Genomic DNA, 23,170 nt, shown 5'->3' with positions numbered 1-23,170 from the left:
CCTTTATCTGGCCCTTTGGGCACTATTCCTCCCACTGACACCAATAACGGGGCACTATTCCTCCCACTGACACCAATGACGGGGCACTATTCCTCCCACTGACACCAATGATGGGGCACTATTCCTCCCACTGACACCAATGATGGGGCACTATTCCTCCCACTGACACCAATAACGGGGCACTATTCCTCCCACTGACACCAATGATGGGGCACTATTCCTCCCACTGACACCAATGATGGGGCACTATTCCTCCCACTAACACCAATGATGGGGCACTATTCCTCCCACTGACACCAATAATGGGGCACTATTCCTCCCACTGACACCAAATGATGGGGCACTATTCCTCTCACTGACACTAATGATGGGGCATTATTCCTCCCACTGACTCCAAACGATGGGGCATTATTTCTTCCCCCGATACCAATAATGGGGCTCTATTTATTCCCCCGATACCAATAATGGGGCACTATTCCTCCCACTAATGCCAATGATGGGGCATTTTTCCTCCCTTTGACGCAAAGGCATTTTCTACTCACACTGGTCACAGTCAAGCCCCCGCAACGTCTGAAGGACATTAAACTGGCCCTTTGTTTAGAAAGTTTGGAGACCCCTAATCTAAAGGCTCCTGTATCCCAGTGCAATTACCAAATCCAGTTTCTATGTCCTGCACAAGCCTCAAAGTACTGTAAACAAAATAACTGAGCCAAATCCCCATTCATTTGTGCCTCACACGCTCCCCCTCCCAGACACTGCAGCTCACAGTAAGAGGTTTCAGTGACAGTGCTGTCCATCCAGAAAGCAGCAGACAGGACTAGGTGCAGCCACAGCCAGGTGCTGACTGACAAGCTAGAGGCTGGTGAATTAGCAGTGACAATGATAGCTACACCACCTGCCACATCTTCTCATCCCATTGTAATGCACGCAGGCACAGCCTATGCAAGTGACAACTCTGCTCTGTATTCAGGAGCAGTGCAGCATTGTCACACCATCACAGGAAGCTGCATTAGGCGGACTTTGCAAGGTAAGAAATTGTGGCACTAACAGGCGACTAAGTGTGGATGCATTTACACCCGTAACATTATGACCACCCAATCGAATATTGAGTAGGTGCCCTTTTGCCGCTAAAACAGCCCTGACTCATCAAGACAGTAGAATTTTTATATACTCTATGCTCCTCTAAAAGCGAAGTGCTAAATACTGCTCTGAAGTCATTTCTGGTTGACGTTGGTTGACCAAGGTATGACTCACTGGCAATATTCACAGAAAGTCAGCCGTGATTAAAGTTAACCTGTAGCAAGCTGAAGCCTTGAAAGGCGACATAACAGCTCAAAGGTAGGAACCACAAAGTATCAGCCAGAATCCCCACCACACTTGTTCCCCTGGACAGGGACATGTACAGGGTCTTTTGTTTTTAAATGTATACCCCTTGAAATTTTCCACATTTTGTCATGTTACAACCAAAAAACGTAAATGTTATTGGTATTTTATGTGATAGACCAACAAAGTGGAACAAATGGTTTTCAAAATTTTTTACAAATAAAAAAAAATACCTGAGAAGTGTGGTGTAGTTTTTGTATTCAGCCCCCTTTTTACTCTGATACCCCTATATAAAATCTAGTGGAACCAATTGCCTTCAGAAGTCACCTAATTAGTAAATAGAGTCTACCTTCTGTAATTTAATCTCAGTATAAATACAGCTGTTCTGTGAAGCCCTCAGAGGTTTGTTAGATAACCTTAGTGAACAGCATCATTAAAGGGCAGAGAATACACCAGATATGTCAGGAATAAAGTTGTTAAATAAAGTTTAAAGCAGGGTTAGGTTATAAAAAAAAAAAAAAAAAAAATATCCCAAGCTTTGAACATGCCACGGAAGTATTGACTCAGGGGGGATTAATACAAATGCACGCCACGCTTTTCAGATATTTGTAAATAATTTTGAAAACCATTTTTTATCAGTTGGTCCATCTCATAAAATCCCAATAAAATACATTTTGATTTTTGGTTGTATTGTGACAAAATGTGGAAAATTTGAAGGGGGGTGAATACTTTTTCAAGGCGCTGTAGCTACCTACAGAGAGACAAACAAATTGCAGATTAAATGCACAATAACTGGCTGAAGTTAAAATCCCATATTTGCATGCCAAGCTCCTTGAGGGGTGGGAAGGGCAAAGATTTCCTTACATCAAAGCTCTGGCCATAAATAAGATCATAATAAATAGTCCATTCAAAGATAAACAAAACCAGCTTTCGTTACAAAATTCAGCTTCAATCCAGAAATGTCCCCTGTAGCGCTTTATTTCTGCAGCTAGATGTCTTTAGTTTGATGGCCAGCATCATTCATTCCACTTCCTCTGAGCCTGGGTCATTCTGCACTCACCCAGCCTGTCAGTGGATAGTGTAAGGTGAAGCAGCACATGAACTCCTCTCAAACAACAAAAGAACCTGTATGTGGAACGCTGGGGGATGTATGTCCAGCCCAATCATAGAACATGTGGCAGGCCCGCAAACCACCGTGGTCAGCAGGCAGGGAGGCTGGAAGTGAGCAATCCCGCTGTAGATGGAATCCCAGATACTGAATGGGTCCAGCTGGACAGCTGAAGCCGCGCTCCCCATATAGGGAAAAAAAAAATAAAAAATCAAACCCGGATGATGGATCCAAAGCCTGGCCGTTGATTACAAAGCTGTCACCATGATGACACGTTTCGGGCGAGGCCCTGCATCTGGTCAATGACATTCAGTGTTTGGATTTCTGATATTTGTAGTCCTACAGGGACAAAACATGACCGTATAGGTCGATAGATAAATCCCATCATAAAACCAGACCGCCTGTCCGTTCTCATCCGATCCTCCAGACAGATGGAAAATAGGGTTTCCATCCGTCCGGATTTCACAGACCGGATCGGATCAGAGAGCAGCGGGTGTCAGCGGACATGTCACTGCTGACATCCCCTGCCCCATAGGGATGCATGGAGCATCATATCAGGTCCACCTGAAAAACTGACAGACGAATCGGATCGCCCGTGTGAAAGGGGCCTTACAGAGACTAACATTAATGAACTCTTTGAGAAAGTTCGTTATCTGGCTGTTATTCTGAGGTACTGACTTTAACCACTTAAGCCCCGGAGGATTTGGCTGCTAAAGGACCAGGGGTTTTTTTGCGATTTTTTACTGCGTGACTTTAACGGACAATTGCGCGGTCGTGCGACGCTGTACCTAAACGAATTTGACGTCCTTTTTTTCCCACAAACAGAGCTTTCTTTTGGTGGTATTTGATCACCTGTGCGATTTTTTGATCACGCGCTATAAACAAAAAAAGAGCGTAAATTTTGCAAAAATAACAATATTTTTCACATTTTTTTATATGAAATTCCCCAAAAAAAAAAGTAAAAATCAAAATTTTTTAACATTTTTCGGCCAATTTGTTTTATGCTACCTATGTTTGGTAAAAAAAAATCGCAAAAAGCGTATTTTGATTGGTTTGCGCAAAAGTTATCGCGTTTACTAACAAAGAGAAAGATTTTTGTCATTTTTGGTGTTTTTTTTTTTAACGCGTAATGGCGGCGATCTGCGATTTTTTTTTCGGTACTGCGACATTGCGGCGGACAGATCGGACCCTTGACTGACATTTTTGACACTTTTGGGGTTACCAGTGACATTACTGCAGTAATCAGTGCTATACATATGCACTGTTACTGCAAAAATGACACTGGCAGGGAAGGGGTTAACTTTATTGGGAAGGGAGGGGTTAAGTGTGTCCTAGGGGCGTGCTTTCTACTGTGTAGGGACATTGCTATTGGTGTAAAAGCAAAGATCAACCGTTCTACATAGTAGAACGGTCAGATCTTTACTTTTACACAGGGAGAACTGACAGGCAGCTTGTTTACACAAGCTGCTCTGTCTTTCTCCCTTCACAGGAGCGATCGTAGTGTGGCCGGCGGACATCGAGTCCGCCGGTCACACGCACTGACTTGCCTGTGAACGAGCCGCGGCGGGCGCGCGCCTCGGCGGGCGCGCGCCCGCTCGCTATAGGCTCGCAAGTCAGTGACAGGCGAGTGACGTACCGATACGTCACTCTGCCTGGCCGGGGCTGACCGCCGCAGTATATAGTCGTGCGGCGGTCGGCAACCGGTTAAAAAGTGTTACTAAACCCATAACCGTAAAAAAAAAAAAAAAAAAAAAAAAAAAAAAAAAAAATCAGTCTGCATTTGCAGTAAAGCATTCTTGTTATACTCACTGTGGAACCTAAAGGGGTTAATCATCTGCACTATGTGTAAAAAGGCTGTTTGATCCTTTTCAAATAAAAAATCTGAAGCTTTAGTATCACCTTAAAAATCGGTAAACTCCACTTTCATGGGGTAAAAATAGCAAATAAAGAAAAAAGATAGCGTATACAATTGTGACACGGGTCATATTGTAATTGAGTATTAAAAATTACCTTTCCTATTCAATCTGCAGCCCTGTAATGTTCTGAAAATGCAATGAAATTTGGCTACCTAGAGGAGCTCTGTACACAGAATATGTACAGAACGCCCCCCCAGAAACATATCCTGCTTGTGTGATTGGCTTACTGATTTTCTCAGAAAATCAGATTTCAGGCGTCTCCTGTAACAAAAATGTCATTTTTCTTTCGGCTATAAAACATATCCAAGTAAAAAAAAAAAAATTAAAAAATCAAAACTTTCTTCATAAAATTTAGGTCAATATGTATTCGGCTACATATTTTTCGCAAAAAAAAGAAATCTCAATAAGTGTATATTGATTGGTTTACGTAAAAGGTTATAGTGTCTACAAACTATGAAATATATTGACATTTTTTTTCTTCATACCAGTAATGGCGGTGATCAGTGACTTATGGCAGGAGTGCGATATTGCGGCAGACAATCTGACACGTTCACTTTTGACACTTTGTGGGAACCAGTAGCACTAATACAGTGATCAGCGTTACAAATATGCACTGTCACTGTATGGACACTGGCTGGGAAGGGGTTAAACATTTAGGGCAATCAAAGGGTTACCGCATTGCCTAGCCAGTGTGTTTGTGTACTGTATGTGCTGCTTTTACTAGGGGAACAGAAGGCATTGCAATCACTATACTGTCAACACTCATCTCCTCTTCTTGCAATTACAAAGCGGCCAGCAGAGTTCTTCACGCAAAGCCATTCTATAAATAAAGAATACATTTCCTTTTAACGCAGTTCCAGTGTTTGTTTTTGGCTTTTCTACCAGTCTGACTCGCAGTGTTTCAGACAAACATCACAGGGAGACAAATGTCAAATGTAGATTCCAAAGCGAACGCCTGGAAGGAAGCGGAGCTTTCACTGTCAGAGCCAGAAGTGCCTGGAGCACAGGCTCCGCTCTCATCTGACTTCACCACATCACTCCAACACAGCTCCGACATGTTCACACTTGTACAGCAACGCAGGTGTTCCACTCTTCACACATCATACCGCATCAGCTGGATGATGGTCAAAGTTCCTATTCCCAACCCTAGAGATTCCCCGTATGTACAAATACCTGTCTAACACCACACGGGCAAATGAACAAATGCATTGTTCTAGAAAAAGAATGGCAGAATGAATAAAACATTGCCTGGAGAGGAAGTTACAGTAAACTGCCTGGGAACATCAGGTGGATGTAAAAAAACACAATTTAATGCAGTTTTGTTCGCCCACCTGCTCAATTTTTTTTTTTTTTTTTTTTTAAAGTTTAGTTCAAGTAGATCTAGAGGTAAAACTTTTTTTTCCCCATTTTGGATAGAGTAAGGAAGGGTTATAACCCGTTGGTTTATTTTTTGCCATCTGTGTCCCATTGTAGAAATTCCCCTTCACTTCCTGTCCAATCGCCAAAACAGGAAATTATTTTCTTTTATTTGATAAATGGTTACACAGGACAAATAGAGGGTGAACCTCCCCAACGGGAACACAGACAGCAATAAAAACTGGCAGATGTTCTATTCTCTCTCCACCAAGTCCCAAAGCATTTGGTCATTTTCGAGAGGCCTGCACAGGTTTTGCAGTCTACAGCTACACCACCGGGGAAGAGGGTGCAAAAAGTAGATTTGGGTACATATTTTTTTTTATTCTGGGTTTTTATCCAAAAGAAATGGGAAACGTTTAAGGGTAGTTTCTATTTTTTCTTTAATCCCCCCCATAACTGGCGCACCCCCACATATTTACCCCAAAATATTAGCCTTCTGATTAACATGATATAATATAATATTTTTGCGGGACATAGCAAAATGGTGAATATGGAGCCTGGGTTCACACTGCTGTGGTGCGAGTCATGTAGTTCGCACAGGAATCACAGCACGTTCATGTGCGAATTACATGCGGTGCCTCTGAGATGCGATTTGAGCCATGGATTTGTATGGCTCAAATTGCACTGCATTCGCACCAAACTGGTGCAAGACCCTTTTTTTTGTCCGCACCAGAATCAGATGCTATGGGTGTTCATACACCCATGCAATCCAATTCTGTAAATTGCGCTGCGTTTTGCAAATCAAATGTGGGGTGTCTAACATACACTCCGCAATCAGTTTGAATGGACGGATTGCGATGCAGATGCGGTGTGCCGAATCCGCAGAGAATTAGTACTGCATCTAGTGTAAACCAAAGCTAAAATTAAAAATATTTTTTTGCTTGCAAACATAGCATTAGATAGGGAACTTGCACTAAAACTTGGCTGCCCCACCTCTTGGTGACATAACACTGCATTATGAAAAGGAAAAAACAAAAAAAAAAAAAAAAAAAAAAAACACAACAGGATTAAAGAAAATGCATTAAAAATCCTCACCTTTTCACAGGTTCCAGCAGCTTCCTGCCACTGAGATCACTGGGCCTCAGAGGGATCTTTATAAAGCTCCGGATTCTAATTCTCACAAAAGGATTCTACAGAACTGTACAGAGGATTGTCTTCTTCTGGGATTTGGGATCATTAGCTTTACCAGGACCCTGCAAAGAGACCTAATGACATCTCCTTGCCTAATCAAGCCCTCTGGAGCCTAGCAGTAAAGGCAAGTATTTTTTCTCAAAGTGTTTTTTTTTTCCCCCTATAGTGCAGTGTTTTGATAGTATGGGGTTGGTGGGGCAACTACATAAGTAGACCATCCATTTTAACAGCAAAGATCAAATCAGTTTTATATTAGAAAAATTTATAATTCAGTTTTAAAAATTATATATTTTTTTTTATCCATCTATCTAATTTATCTTATTCTATCTATAAATAAAACCATGGCGACATTTTTGCATGCTTGTGAAAAAAAAAATTAGACAGAAAACAGAGTTAGGTACCTGGTAACTTTTTCCAAAAAGTCTTCCAGGGCAGCACCTGAGAGATAGGCTCCTCCCACTTGAAACATGAAACTCATTAGTCTACCATTAGAAAAATGCTAGTCATACCTTCTGCCTCAGTAAAATCAAAGCACCAAAGGAACCCTCTGTAAGCTTTTGAATCCATAAACCCCCTTTTATAATGTCGTTTAGGATGGGAACAGATGCTGCCCTGGAAGACTTCCTAGAAAAAGAGTTACCATGTACTCAACTGTTTTCTCTAATCGACTTCCAGGGCAGCCCCTGAGAGGATGTACCAAGCAATACCTACTAGTGAGGGGGAAAAGTCTGGAGCACCTTGTGACCAAACATCTGGTCCTGACTGGATAGCAGGACGATGCGGTAATGCCTTGCTCTGGTGTTGCCCCCGGCTTTCTGCGCTTGATTATGCCCAAGCTCTGGTTGAGTGGGCCGTGACTCCGCTTGGCGGGGCAAGATTTAGTGATTGATAGGCTGTCTGAATAATAAAACTTTATCCATCTGGCTATCATACTTTGAGGCCGGCTTTCCTTTGCTGACTTCTGCATGGAGGATGAATAGTGTGGAGGTTCTTCGCCACTCTTTATTTCTCTCGAGGTAAGCTATCAGGACCTTTCTTACATCTAGCTTGTTGCAAGTGACTTCTTCCTTGCTAGCCATTGAATTTGGAAGGGAAGGAATAACCACCTTCTGAGTTCTGTGGAAAGTTGAAGAGACTTTTGGCAGGAAGGCTGAGTCTGGTGTGAATAATTGTATCTGTCAGAATAAAACAGGAAGGGTCTATCATGTAGAGAGCCTGTATTTCGCTGACTCTTCTTGTTGACACAAGTGCCACCAGGAGTGCTGTTTTTAGGTCAAGGTATTGATCCGAACATTTCTCCAGTGGTTTAAAGGGTGCAGAGAGGAATCATTTGGGTACCGTGGAGAGGTCCTATGTCCTGAGTTATACTAAACTTTATGGGTATGGCTTTTCCCAATGAGAGAAGGAATCTTATGAGCATGTCCTCTGCCAGCCTATTATTTAGGTGGGAAGATAGGGCTGCCACTTGAACCTTCCAAGTGTTAGGGGAAATGCCTTTGTCAGGCTCCTTCCTGTAAAAGAATCTAAGATTGTTGGAATAGTTCCCTTAATGGGTTATCCTTTGTTCTCGTACCAGAAGACAAACGTTTCCCTCACTTTTTCGTAGATGGCTCTACTCACAGGTTTTCTGTAGGCTAAGATGGTGTCAATCACCCTGTTAGACAGACCATGCTATGTAACCTTTTCAGGAACCAGGCCAAGAGCTTCATGACCTTGCGGTTCGGGTGGTTGACTGGCCCTTGCAACAGGAGGTACGGCATGTCTAGAAGTGTTAGATGAGGCTGAATGCAGAGTTTTTTTTAAGTGACCCATGGTCTTTGAGGCCCATGGGGTGCAATAAGTATCACTGTAGCCTCTTCTTCCTTGACCTTTTGTACCAATATTGGTATTAGGGCAGTAGGAGGGTAGGAGGGAATGCATAACAGATAGAAACCCAGGTTGGGCTGAACGCATCCACTCCGGTGTTCCCAAGGAAGCTGCTTCTGTCTGATCTGTAACCGTCATGGTGACTGCACATACGATGCGAGCCACAACGCTAGCCACATGATGGCTTAACAGCCTGGATGATGCAAGCACATGTGACAGCTAGCAATTCAAGCATTCCAGTAACATACCCTTTTAGATACCTAAATCGATAGGATTTGTTCCACTTTAGGTACCTTCCGCCCTTTTGTGACCTAAAAGTCGTGCAATTTTGACTGGACTGAAGCAAAGCCTGTGTAATCTTGAAGTCTATAAAGACCACCACGCATCAAAGTTGGGCCAAATTAGTGCAGGGACTGACTTGAAGTCGCACAGATATGAATGGTTCTCATTGAAAATCGAGTAAGACTTGCCATGTGACTCGCAGGTCCAAGTTGCAGGACAAGTCACACAAGTGTGAAAAGGGCCTTCTGATTCACTTCTGCTCAGGGGCCATATAAAAATTCAAGTTAGACTTACCGGTAACTTGTTTTCCAATAGTCTTTCAGGACAGCACCTTAGAGAGATGGCTCCTCCCTCTCCTCATCAGGAAACACCCCATCCACCAGATTTTAAAAGGAGGCTTCTCCCACCATTCATCAGTTTGTAGAAGAGTACCTCCGGCCCATGCTGGAACACATAAACAGATATGGTTAATCACAGCAATACATTTTATACAATAGGGCGGGATCCTCCTGCTGTCCTGAAAGACTATTGGAAAACAAGTTACCGGTAAGTCTAACTTGAATTTTCCCTAAAACGTCTTTCAGGACAGCACCTTAGAGAGGATTATCGAGACTTACTCAATTTAGGGAGGGACCACAGCTTGCAGGACCTTTCTGCCAAAAGCCTGATCTTCAGCTGCCAAAAGGTCCAACCTATAGTGTCTTGCAAATGTAAAGTAGCTTGACCACGTAGCCGCTTTGCAGATTTGATCTGGAGTGGCACCAGCTTTCTCTGCCCATGTAGTGGCTAACGCTCTAGTAGAGTGAGCTCTGATCCCCTGCGGGGGAGACAATTTCATTTGGGAGTAAGCCTCTGAAATAGCGGATCTGAGCCATCTGGCTATTGATCCTTTTGATGCCTGGCGACCTTTTTTGTTGCCAGAGAAAAGAACAAAAAGAGAGTTTGATGATCTAAACTCTTTAGTAACCTCCAAGTAGTGTATAAGAACCCTTCTTACATCTAGGTAGTGAAAGCTTTCTTCCTTATCTCCTGATGGATTAGGGCAGAAGGTAGGTAACACAATTTCTTGTGAGCGGTTTCTCGTTGAAGCTACTTTTGGGAGAAACCCTGGATCCGTCTTGAGAATTATCCTGTCTGGATATATGGACAAGAAAGGTTCGATAGCTGATAAAGCATGTAATTCACTGATTCTTCTTGCTGATGTTATTGCCACCAAGAAGACCGTCTTGAGGGTAAGGTTTTTTAGTGTAACAGTTTCTAGTGGTTCAAAAGGTTCCTTTGTGAAGGCCTGAAGGACCACCGACAAGTCCCATTTGGGGAAGCTTCTGACAGGCACTGGTCTGGAGCGGGTAAGGGCCCTGAAGAATCTGATGATTAAAGATTCTGAAGAAATGGGCCTTTCCAAGAATACCCCCAGGGCTGTAACTTGTACCTTGAGGGTACTTACTGCCAAACCTTTTCCTGCGCCCTCCTGTAGGAACTCCAAAATTGAAGTAATACTGTTCAATTTTTGATCTTTCGATTCACACCAGGTATTATATGTCTTCCAAACTTTTGCATATATATTCCTTGTGACTTTTTTCCTACTGGAAAGTAGAGTAGCAATTAATGCGTCTGAAAATCCTTTCCTTTTCAGCAGTTGCTCCTCAGATACCAGGCGGTGAGCTTTAGCTTTTCCACTTCTGGATGATAGACTGGACCTTGAAGCAGTAGGTCTTGACGAAGAGGGAGCTGAAAAGCAGGTTTGACTGATAGTTGAAGGACAGTCGAAAACCAAACCCTTTTGGGCCAATAAGGTGTGATCAGGATCACTGAGGCTCTTTCCATTTGGATTTTTCTCAATACCAACGGAATGAGCTGGAAGGGGGGGGGAGGCATACCCCAACCTGAACCTCCAGGGATGTGCCAGGGAATCTACTCCCAGAGAGTTGTCGTTTCTGTGGAGTGAGAAGTAAAGTGGAAGTTTTGCATTTTCTTTCGTTGCAAACAGATCCACCTCTGGCTTTCCCCAAGTCTTGGTTATCAACATGAAGACTTCTGGGTTCAAGCTCCATTCTGCTTCTCGGATCTTCTGCCTGCTTAAATAATCCGCCACACTGTTTAGTGTACCTTTTAGGTGGATTGCTGACAAGGAAAGTAACTGCCTTTCCGCCCATTGCAGAATTTCCATTGCCAAAAGCTGTAGGGTTTTGCTTCTTGTGCCCCCTTGCTTGTTTAGATATGCCACAGTAGTGGCGTTGTCTGAAAGGACTTGAACATGAGTCCCCTGAAGATTTTGAGAGAAGGCAGTTAGGGCTAGGCCGACTGCCTTTAATTCCTTCCAATTTGAGGATTTTCTTGTCTCGGTCTGAGACCAAACCCCCTGTGCCAGGTTTTGGTTCCAGTGGGCTCCCCACCCCCACCTGCTGGCATCCGTTGTTAACCTCTGGTCTGCCGGGAAGGACCAGGCCAAACCCTGAGACAAGGTTATCCGATTTCTCCACCACCAAAGGGACCTCTTGACCTTGGTGGGGATTTTTACCTTTAAGTCCAAAGTCTCTGGATTGTGATCCCAGATTCTGAGGAGGAAATATTGGAGTGGTCGAAAATGCAGCCTTGCCCATTGGACAGCTGGAATTGACGCAGTCAGGTTTCCAAGGACTGACATGATCTCTCTGATCGACCACCACTGATTTGTTTGTAGCCTTGCTACCAAATTCTGTATTTTGACCTGTTTGTCTTCTGGTAGGAAGATTCTTTGTTCCACAGAGCATAACTGAAACCCTAGGAACTGAACCCGCTGAGATTCGATTTCTTGATGTTCACTATCCATCCCAGAGCTTCTAGATGACCTCTTGCCTTGTGCAGGTCCTCTTGAAGTTTTTCCTTTGACGGGGCAAAGAAAAGCAGGTCGTCCAGGTAAGGCACCACAGAGATTCCCTGAAGGCGGAGGGGAGCTAGACACTCTGCCATTACCTTCGTAAAAATACGAGGGGAGGATGATAGCCCGAAAGGGAGTGCTTTGAATTGGATATGGAGCATTTCCTTTCCCAGATTTACTGCCAACCTTAGGAATCTCTGTGAGTGAGGGGCAATAGGGATATGTAGGTAAGCATCCCTTAAGTCGATTGATGCCATGAAGCATCCTTTTGTTAACAGGGTTCTGACTGTAAGAATTGAGTCCATTCGAAACTTTTTGTACAGAACTGACCTGTTTAATGGTTTCAGATTCAGTATAAGACGAAAATCCCCCGATGGTTTCTTTATCAAAAATATGTGGGAATAAAATCCCTGATGTTGTTCCTCCACTGGAACTGGACAGACAACTCCCTGTCGCCTCAGGTCCTTTAACAGGTCCATCATAGCCAGGGCTTTTTCTGCATCTCTTGGGAGGTTTGTGACAAAGAACCTTTCGGGTGGCGTCTCTGAAAACTCTATGTTGTAGCCTTGGGACAGCATACCCAGAATGTATTGATTTTCTGTTATGGCTGCCCAATAGGGGAGGAATTCCCTCAATCTTCCTCCCACCGGCAATGTCTTGTCATTGTGTTTTGTTGGTTGACACAGGAGGATGGAAGAGAACACCTCCTTTCCCTTTGGGTTTTTGTGTCGACCAGTTTCTTCTCTTCTCCTGGGGTCTGCTATTTTGCTGAGCTTTTTGAGGTCGAAAAAGCTTCTTTGCTGCCTGTTTCTTCTTCACAGGAAAAGACTTCTTTTTGTCTGCTGTTCTATCTAGAACAGAGTCTAGCCCAGGCCCGAATAGTAGATCCCCTTGAAAAGGAAGTCCACACAGCTTATTTTTAGAAGCTGTATCTCCAGGCCATGTCTTTAACCAAAGAGCCCTTCTGGCTGAGTTGGATAAAGCTGCAGATCTTGCTGTCATCTTCACTGACTCTGCTGAAGCGTCAGCAATGAAGGCTATGGCCGTGGAGAGCGTGGAAAAGGAATCCAAAATTTCCTGTTTAGGTGAGTCTGCTGTGATGTGAGCTTTTAGCTGGCTAAGCCAGTATTCCAAATTCCTGGACACACAGGTTACTGCCATGGCAGGTTTCAGACTCCCCATGATGGATTGCCAGGATCTCTTAAGTTGCTGGTCCATCTTCTTATCCATGGGATCCCTCAGGATTCCCATGTCTTCAAATGCTAGGTCTGTTGACCTAGAAACCTGGGAGAAGGCTGCATCAATCTTTGGCATCTTATTCCAGGGAGCTCCTGGGTCCTCATCAAAAGGAAATCGCCTTTTAAAGGCTTTAGGGAAGAAGGTTTTCTTTTCCGGATCAGTCCACTCATGTTTAATTGCATCTGAGATGGTCTGATGCACTGGGAAGATACGGCCCTTAGGCTCTTCCAAGCCTGCATACATTTTGTCATGTAGGGACAGTTCCTTCTTTTCCTCCTCTAGACCCAGGGTGATGTAAACTGCCCTCAGGAGACCATCCACTTGCTCTAAGGATAGTTTGTATTTAGTGGGCCTGCTTTGTGCCCCTCCCTCCTCTTCTTCCTCTGAATCCTCCTTGGAATGTGAGGGGGAATTATCTCCTTGGGTGGAAGGAACCCCTTCTGTCCCCACCGAAGGAAGCAATTGTGAACCCTGAGAGGACAGTGAGGCTGATGGCTGACTCAGGGCAGGGTCCTGTAGGGATGACCGAAAAGATTGGATGGTAGCATCCAATTCCTTCCTCACAGATGCGACTAAATCGCCACAAACTGTAGATGCTTCTTCCTTTACTAGTGCATCAATACATCCCTGGCAAAGTCTTTTTCCAATTTTCCGACAACTTTGCTTTGCATGAAGGACACTTTCTCTTGAAAACAGTTTCAGAGCTTTTAGCCTGGAAGACATGAATGGGAAAACATACACATGCTTCTTAAAAGTCAGCCTGATTCTCAGGGCCACCAAAGGTGCACAGAAAGACATTTAAAGGGAAGTCCCATGTGCCCTGACAGGCCCCCAGCCACCGGGGGGAAAGATAAAAGGGATGGAGAGAGACCCCACAGTAAGATAGGCCATATAAAGATACCCCTTACCTGGGCCTTACTGGTGCCTGTGCCTGTCCCACTCGCTGAAGAAGCTTCCATCGCTTGGCAGCGGTATCACCCGTGGCTTCGGTACCGGTTCCGGAGACCAAAGCGCACCTGCACTGGACCGGATCCGGAATAAGGCACCAGCTTGCTCCTCCCTTCTTCCTCTGCGTCCGGCGGAAATGACGCCATACGCCCCCTGCAGAACGCTGCCCTTTCCGGAACCTCACTTCCGGTCCGGACGAGCGTCACTCGATCCGGAGAAATGGCGGCAAATTTGAAAAAAAAGGCGGCGGACCTAAGAAAAAAACGTTCCGCTCCTCCAAGATGCCTTCCCAGGGCTGTGCTCTGCGGGGTCTTGACTCAGCCTAGAGCACTGAAGAGGAAGAAGGAGCCCATGCACTGCAGTCGGTCGCGTGAATGGGAGAAGCAATCGTCTCCAAAAAAGGGTAGGTGGACGTAGGAAGCCCGGTCTCTCAGGATAGCACCTTAAGCACAGAGGTGTTCCTCGGCCGGAGGAAACACAAAAACTGATGAATGGTGGGAGAAGCCTCCTTTTAAAATCTGGTGGATGGGGTGTTTCCTGATGAGGAGAGGGAGGAGCCATCTCTCTAAGGTGCTGTCCTGAAAGACGTTTTAGGGAAAAGATACATATTGACTATATTTGAATATAGTGCCATAGCAACCCAATCCAGGTATAAGGTCCGAGTGACAGCACATAATGATAGGCTGAAACACCCATAAACACTGCACATACAATATGCTGCAGATTATCATGTGAATGACCTTGCTGCCTCTGCACCCTGGCCCTGGGATATACTATTGTATAGAACATAGACTCTATGATATAATGTAGTGGCCCCACATCCTTAGCATAGGCACACCCTCTTATATAGTGCCATAAGCTAAGGCCCATCGCTACTGTAGGGATGTCTGCATAAACACAATTACTTTTAAAAAGGAGATAAGTGATATACCATATTCTCCTGAAGCTAGAGATCCCCCTGGTCTGCAATTGTTACGCAATTGAGGTTTATGGCATCCAGCAGATAGCAGAATCCAGGTGAAAGCTTGGTCTGTGGCTACAAAATATTATATATCTACAGTGGGGATAGAAAATTTGGGCACCCCAGGATAAAATTTGTATTAATGTGCATAAAGAAGCCAAGGAAAGATGGAAAAATCTCCAAAAGGCATCAAATTACAGATTAGACATTCTTATAATATGTCAACAAAAGTTAGATTTTATTTCCATCATTGACACTTTCAAAATTACAGAAAAAAAAATGGCATCTGCAAAAGTTTGGGCACCCTGCAGAATTTATAGCATGCACTGCCCCTTTGCAAGGCTGAGACCTGCCAGTGTCATGGATTGTTCTCAATCATCGTCTGGGAAGACCAGGTGATGTCAATCTCAAAGGTTTTAAATGCCCAGACTCATCTGACCTTGCCCCAACAATCAGCACCATGGGATCTAAGCAGTTGTCTAGAAAACTGAAACTGAAAATAGTTGACGCTCACAAAGCTGGAGAAGGCTATAAGAAGATAGCAAAGCGTTTTCAGATGTCAATATCCTCTGTTCGGAATGTAATTAAGAAATGGCAGTCATCAGGAACAGTGGAAGTTAAAGCAATATCTGGAAGACCAAGAAAAATATCAGACAGAACAGCTCGCAGGATTGTGAGAAAAACAATTCAAAACCCACGTTTGACTGCATGATCCCTCCAGAAAGATCTGGCAGACACTGGAGTTGTGGTACACTATTCCACTATAAAGAGATACTTGTACAAATATGGTCTTCATGGAAGAGTCATCAGAAGAAAATCTCTTCTACGTCCTCACCACAAAAATCAGCTTTTGAACTTTGCAAATGAACATATAGACAAGCCTGATGCATTTTGGAAACAAGTTCTGTGGACCGATGAGGTTAAAATTGAACTTTTTGGCCGGAATGAGCAAAGGTACGTTTGGAGAAGAAGGGGCACAGAATTTAATGAAAAGAACCTCTGTCCAACTGTTAAGCATGGGGGTGGATCAATCATGCTTTGGGGTTGTATTGCAGCCAGTGGCACAGGGAACATCTCACGAGTAGAAGGAAAAATGGATTCAATAAAATTTCAGCAAATTTTGGATGGTAACTTGATGCCATTTGTGAAAAAGCTGAAGTTAAAGAGAGGATGGCTTCTACAAATGGATAATGATCCTAAACACACCTCGAAATCCCCGGGGGATTACATCAAGAGGCGTAAACTGAAGGTTTTGCCATGGCCTTCACAATCTCCTGACCTCAACATAATTGAAAATCTATGGATAGACCTTAAAAGAGCAGTGCGTGACAGACAGCCCAGAAATCTCAAAGAACTGGAAGACTTTTGTAAGTAAGAATGGGCCAAAATCAAGCACAAAGACCTGTTTGCACCCACTGAAGGGATAGGAAGGTGTCTGGCTTCTTTTACAGAGAAGACTAATCATTTTAGGACCCCCAGGGATTCTTTTGCCACAGGTTTGCTTATGCACTTTAGGCAAAGATGGCTGCCATTTGCCCTCATAGGAAGCACATGCTTAGGGAGGGAATGCACGCTGCGAGTCTTACCCAAAATCTCTGCTCTCACTAATTAGCATTATGTGCATAGTGGTTTGGTAAGTACAGAGGTGGCCTCAGCATGCTCTGGCTTACCTTGGAGCAGTCCTGGCAAGCAGGATCTACAGGGCAGGATGGAGAGTCATCCTGATATGGTGAGTCTCTTAAAAGGAACCGCAGCATAGGGACCTTTAACTGCTTCCTGCCCCGCCCCGCCCCCAGCTGCCCCCATGCAGGTTGGTGGACATACCTGCCCTGTCGCCTTCTGGTATCCTGTGGTCTCCTGACTAAAGTCAGTCCATTTGCCCTTAGGTTTTTGGATTAACTTTGCGAGTTTTCCCCTTTTGAAAATCGCGCCGCCCGGAAGGGACGTCAGGAGGTGCTCCCCGCTCTATTGTCTGTTCCCGCCATCCCCAAGATGGCTGCAGTCTGTAAGTGACGCGCCGCCATCTTGCTCCTCCAACCACGAGGATGCTACAGGGGATGTCTGCGGTCGGCCTGGACAGGCACCCGCAGGGGGAATGTTTTTTTTAGGATGGGGCACTGAATATAGCTCGTTCGATAGGATTGCTGTGGCTAACAGGAACTAGCCCAGAAGATCTCTGCAGTACTCGTTGCTCCAGGTATGGTGTAGGGGGGGTGCCTCTGACATCTTTATAGATGGGGGGATGGTTGCATACCCCTCAGTAGGGGTTAAACCTCAGGCAGGGGCTAGCTTGCCCCAATAGTGCTGCCCCTGACCCACACTGCCCAAGGCTCACTGAGCTGGATTGAAGGCTGGTCAGGGAGCCTCCTGCAACTTAGCACAGTGACTGGAAAATAAACAGGTGCAGCTCCTGTGGATCTGGAGGAAACACATTTAAACTGAGGCAGAAGGTATGACTGGCATTTTTTATAATGGTGGACTAATGAGTTTCCCGTTTCAGGTGGAAGGAGCCTATATCTCAGGTGCTGCCCTGGAAGGCAATTAGAGAAATAGGCATTGATCTTTTAGCTTCTGGCAAAAATGAAAATATTGGTTTTGAGTGGACCAATCTTTAAAGAAGAATTCCAGGTATGGTCGGTCACTCAGCAGGGGCACCATTCAGAAAATGAACAAGGGGAGCATGACACCACCCGGTCTGATCACCTCGCCTACAGAATGCTTTGCATTCATTCAATGCAAAGCATTCTCTGAATGGCGCCTGTGCTGAGCGGTCGATCTCCTGTGTTCAGAATGCATTAGGCCAGCTGCTCAGCACAGCACCTGGAAGCAAGTGGAGATCACTGGAGTAGTGGCATCTACTTCAGTGATTTCCAGCTTCCAGGGGCATTAGCCAGGTAATACATACACTGCTCAAAAGAACATTTTTTAATCAGAGCATAGCCTTCAAGTCAATTACACTCCTGTGATATTGATCTAATCAGTTAGGTAGCAGAGGGGTTGTTAATTTCATTAAAACCAAAGCAGCTGAAACTGATTAACAACAGGTGCACTAGATGGGCAACAACGTGATAACCTTCAAAACAGGAATGGTTTAACAGGTGGAGGCATCCAACCTTTTCCCTACTCATCTTTTCTGACTGTTTTTCACTAGTTTTGCATTTGGCTAGGGTCAGTGTCACTCTGCTGGTAGCATGAGGCAATACCTGGACCCTATAGAGGTTGCACAGGCAGCCCAACTCCTCCAGGATGGCACATCAATAAGTGCCATTGCCAGAAGGTTTGCTGTGTCTCCCAGCACAGTCTCAAGAACATAGAGGAGGATTCCAGGAGACAGGCAGTTACTCTAGGAGAGCTGGACTGGACCATAGAAGGTTCTTAACCCATCAGCAAGACTGTTATCTGCTCCTTTATGCAAGAAGGAACAGGAGGAGCACTGCAAAATTACCTCCAGTAGGCCACTGGTGTAAAAGGTCTCTGACCAAACAATTAGAAACTAAATTCACGAGGGTGGCCCGAGGGCCCAACGTCCTCTAGTGGGCCCTGTGCTCACTGCCTGGCACCATGAAGATTGAATGGCATTTGCCATTGAACACCAGAATTGGTAGGTCTGCAACAGGCGCCCTGTGATTTTCAGATGAGAGCAGGTTCACCCTGAGCACATATGACAGACATGAAAGGGTCTGGAGAATCCATGGAGACCGTTATGCGGCTTGTAAAATCGTTCAGCATGGAGAGACAGAGACAGAGAGAGAGACCTCTACAGGCTAGATAATGGCACCCTGAATGCCAATTCGGTATCGGGATGAAATCCTTGGACCTATTAGACTAGCGGGTCCTGGGTTGCTTCTGATGCAAGACAATGTCCAGTCTCATGTGGCGAGAGTATGCAGCCAGTTCCCGGAGGATGAAGGAATGGATACCATTGAATGGCCTCCCTGCTCACCTGACCTAAATTCAATAGAACTCAGACATTATGTTTGGGTCCATCCCACACCGCTAGGTTGCACCTCAGTCTGTTCAGGAGCTCAGTGATGCCCTGGTCCAGATCTGGGAGGAAATACCCCAGGATTTCATCCTTTGTCTCAATAGGAGCATGCCCCGACATTATTAGGCATGCATACAAGCACGTGGGGGGCCATACAAACTGCTGAGTACCATTTTGAGTTACTGCAATGAAATTTCAGCAAAATGGACTAGCCTGCTGCAAAACTTTCACTTTGATTTTCGGGGAGTCTGAATTCAGCCCTCTGTAGGTTGATAATTTTTATTTCCATCAATGTGGGATCCTTTCGTTCCTAGCCTATTACCCAGTCATAGATATCCAGCATAATCCCCCCCCCCCCCCCAATGGAAATTTGATGTGTTTTTAAAATGTTCCTTTCATTTTTTTGAGCAGTGTAGTTGATCCAAGTTGGACCAATGTAACTACAGTATGTAAAAATATAGCATACCATACGCAATTCTTCTTTAAAGGGGAACTTCGCTGCATCTGAGCATCACAAATCTAAAACGCTATTTAAAGTAGACCTATTAGGTAGGAATTTTTTTTTTTTTTTTTTTTTTTTTTTTTTTAGTTGAGCAAGGAAGGGTTAGAATTCCTTGTCAAATTTAGTTTTCGCCATCTGTGTCCCATTGTACAGATTTCCCTTCACTTCCTGTCCTTTAACCAAACAGGAAGTAAGGAAATCCCTGCAAATTAAGGAAAGTCCTTTGGGGAACACCAAAATCACCAGAACTAGTGTCCCCATTGGAAGATTTCCCCTCTATTACTTTTCTGGGGGAACCCAAAATTAGGGATTTTCTTTTACTTTCACGGATAATGGTAAACAGGACAAAGAGGGTGAATCTCTGTAACGGGGACACAGAGAGCAATAAAAAAAAAAAACTGACAGGGGTTCTAATCTCTTACCACTCTATCCCAAAAAAAAAAACTAAAGCTTTGGCTTTAGTTATTCTTTAATTCATTTTTATTGTTCAAAGCAAGCTCCCCCATCCATCCATGCCTCCTTGCTTTGTTTTGTTGAGGAATCAATTTGAAAAACACCCCCCCAGCTCAGTGGGGACGAGACTTGGCATTCGAGATAGACTTGGCGGATTGGAGCGGAGCCTGGTCTTCTGCCAATTTCTCATTTAAAAACAGCCACCTTGGAGGTGGCATTTAAGGTGCTTCTCTGTCGATATTTGGTCCCTGCCCATACCAATCCAGCCTACGTTGACTGCTGTTTCCGGGGCTGTGGCCATCGGGTTGACGTCATTCACACATGGTGGACGTGCCCTAGACTAATTTGTTTCTGGTCCCGAGTCTTTGGCCCCCTATTCACTTTATTCCACCTCCCTATACAAAGAGAAGCCAAGTTTGCCCTACTACATTGCCCAATTTCGGGCATGTTCACCTACCAGTGGAAGCTCGCTATGTACCTATTTTTGTCAGCCAAATGATTGCCCAAGCTTGAGATCACATGACCGGGTTGATGCTTTTTGAACAGATGTCTAGCATCCTTAACAACACTCATGCTAAGTTCCTGAAAGTTTGGGAACCATGGCTGTCTTATTCCTTTCCTACCCCCCCCCCCCCCCTCCAACCAGTCTAGGTCGCCTATTAAGGACAACCTTGATGTTCCTGGGCCCTTGCCTCTCCCCCCTTGCTAGGCCTTTAAACCAAGCCCCTCTTCCCCTCTAGCTTTCCTCAACCTCTCCCTGGCTCTCTACCCGTCAGGTGCGCCTTCTCTCTTTTCTTAACGCCATCTTTCTGCCTACCTTCCTCCTGGTATCTGACGTGTTCCTCCTTTTTAGATCTGTATAGGCTATAAATTGCCTAGATACCCCGTTGTTGTAGGGAACCCCCCTAGGATCCCTTGGCCCTCCTGGCCTCATGAAAAAGCCTAGATCCTGTTCCATCAGTTTTCTTTTTCATACTGCAGCATTTTGTCTATTTTTGTAAGCTAACTTTTGCGACAACTTTCAACGCTAGCCCCTGCGCGGGCAGAACGATAGCATGTTAGCTACTTGTTAAAACTAAATAAAAATTATTGAAAACAGAAAAAACACCCCCCTAACACAAGATGGCCATGGCCAGAAGTGCAAGGGTGGATGATTCATGTAGCATTTACTTCCTAGAATCCATCTGCACATAGCTCAGGCATGCAGGAGGGTGTGCTTAGCTGAGAAAGCCCCCGCCTGCCCTCCTAAAGACTCTGGGGATGTATGACATAATTTGCCTTGGTCAGAAACCAGAATGTAACTGAAAAATGTACAAAAAGTGTAACACCAGTAAATGTGATGTACTTTTCTATCCAATTACTAATGCTAGTAGCATATAGATTAAAAATAGGTAATGTTGATTGAGAGAATGAAGTTCCTCTTTGACCTGCTTAAAACCAATTGACAAAAAAAAAAAAAAAATCCATAAAACAAAGCTGCTATTCTTGTGTGACAATTAAAAGCAAAACAATCAAGGCACAAACAGATGCTAGAATTAGCAATCGTTCCTCTGCATAGCAGCTATTGGCACTACCACAAAACAAAAACCGTTGACTTCCAATGACACAGCAAAGGACTGAACATGGCAGAAGGAAATTATTCTGCAATGTGATGAATGTTTAGGGCAAGGAAAAGAGGAAGAAATAAGCAGGAAGCCCATGACCTTGCAAAACCAGCCTCCTGGCCCAGGTTTTGTAAGTTACTACACATGACGAAGCATAATTCCACAAGCTGCCCTTCCATGCATGCACACACCAGCACAATCTAGACGCAGACAAGGATACTCCTGCTTTGCCTTGCTAGTGAACTGGAAATTCACTAAGCTGGCATTACCTTGGCAGTGGTGACCTCCATTCCTCTGCAGCTCATGCTGTGACATTGCCTGCCAGACTTGAAAAATTTCAAGGAAAGTGCGGCACAGCGGGGTAGAGGCTCTTGCATGGCGGGTTAAGCCATTTCTTTAAGTTGTGAAAGAACCCTGTGACAAAAGAGGGAGAAAAAAAAAAAAAAGGTGATTTAATAGAGATTCAAAAGAGGAAGAAACAGTGTGAAATTTCTATATGTGTTGTAAAAGATTACATGAAATCCACTGCTTTTACTTCAAAAGACCATCTTAACCGAAACTAGAAAATGATTCAGACAAAAAATAAAAAACCCCACACACAATGAAGATATTAAATTAAATATGAAAGCAGGAAAAAAAAAAACCCATGTGAGAAGCCTCAGATGAAAGTTGTCAATTCCAACCACTGCACGGCATGCTAGCTCCAGAACAGTGGTGCCGCTCACAGCAAAGCTGAACAGAACTTCAAAGCTGAACTGATCGAGTGCTCAGGAGTTAAAGAATGTCAGCGGAATTTTACATTGTGACAAATCCCCTTTAAAGAAAGTATGTAGAGCGAAAACTTTGCAGTCCGCCTTTATGACTTGCTTCACAGAATGCCCATGGGTGTGAATTCAAATCACTTTTTGGTCCACACCCAGGAAATTCAAGTGGAGTCAAAGCACCTGCCTGCATACAGGAGACTGGTCAGGCAGGGACTCCAGGTCCTGAAGCCCATGGATCTGAACAAGAACATGCCAGAACCTAACGAGAACATGCCAGAACCTAACGAGAACATGCCAGAACCTAACGAGAACATGCCAGAACCTAACGAGAACATGCCAGAACCTAACGAGAACATGCCAGAACCTAACGAGAACATGCCAGAACCTAGCTTTTCCAGAAGTCAGCAGCCTATATAATCCTCTCAAGTGCATGCTTTCTTTAATGCAGTAATTGACCAAAAAATAAGTCTCTGGTTGTACTGAAACTACAATATCCTCCATGTCATTATCACCAAAACAGTGCATAAGGTTAGCCAAGATGGGAGGCCATGCTGGGACATCTGCAGATCTACTGGCTGTCAACTATGGCAATATTTTTTTCAGCTTAAATCATTCTCTAGGCCAGGGTTCCTCAAACTATAGCCCTCCAGTTGTTCAGGAACTACAATTCCCATCATGCCTAGTCATGTCTGTGAATGTCAGAGTTTTACAATGCCTCATGGGATGTGTAGTTCCGCAACAGCTGGAGGGCCATAGTTTGAGGATCCATGCTCTAGGCCAATGGTCTCCAAACTACAACCCCTGGGCCAGAT

The 23,170-nt window shown here is 44.5% G+C and overlaps 1 protein-coding gene across 1 annotated transcript in view; it reads right to left on the bottom strand.

Moving 5' to 3' along the window:
- Nucleotides 1-21,986, bottom strand: part of TBC1D14 (TBC1 domain family member 14) — a 242,555-nt gene extending 220,569 nt beyond the window's left edge. Inside the window, exon 1 of the mRNA XM_082261399.1 lies at nucleotides 21,864-21,986. Coding sequence (XP_082117525.1) covers nucleotides 21,864-21,909 — 46 coding nt within the window. The 5' untranslated portion in view covers nucleotides 21,910-21,986. The remainder of the gene's footprint in view (nucleotides 1-21,863) is intronic.
- Nucleotides 21,987-23,170: the final 1,184 nt, after the last annotated feature.

The sequence above is a fragment of the Pelophylax lessonae genome (assembly GCF_965119305.1).
Source record: "Pelophylax lessonae genome assembly, chromosome: 1".
In the NCBI taxonomy this organism is placed as follows: Eukaryota; Metazoa; Chordata; class Amphibia; order Anura; family Ranidae; genus Pelophylax; species Pelophylax lessonae.
The sequence above is the reverse complement of the archived record's forward strand: the minus strand, read 5'-3'. Positions and strand labels throughout refer to the sequence as shown.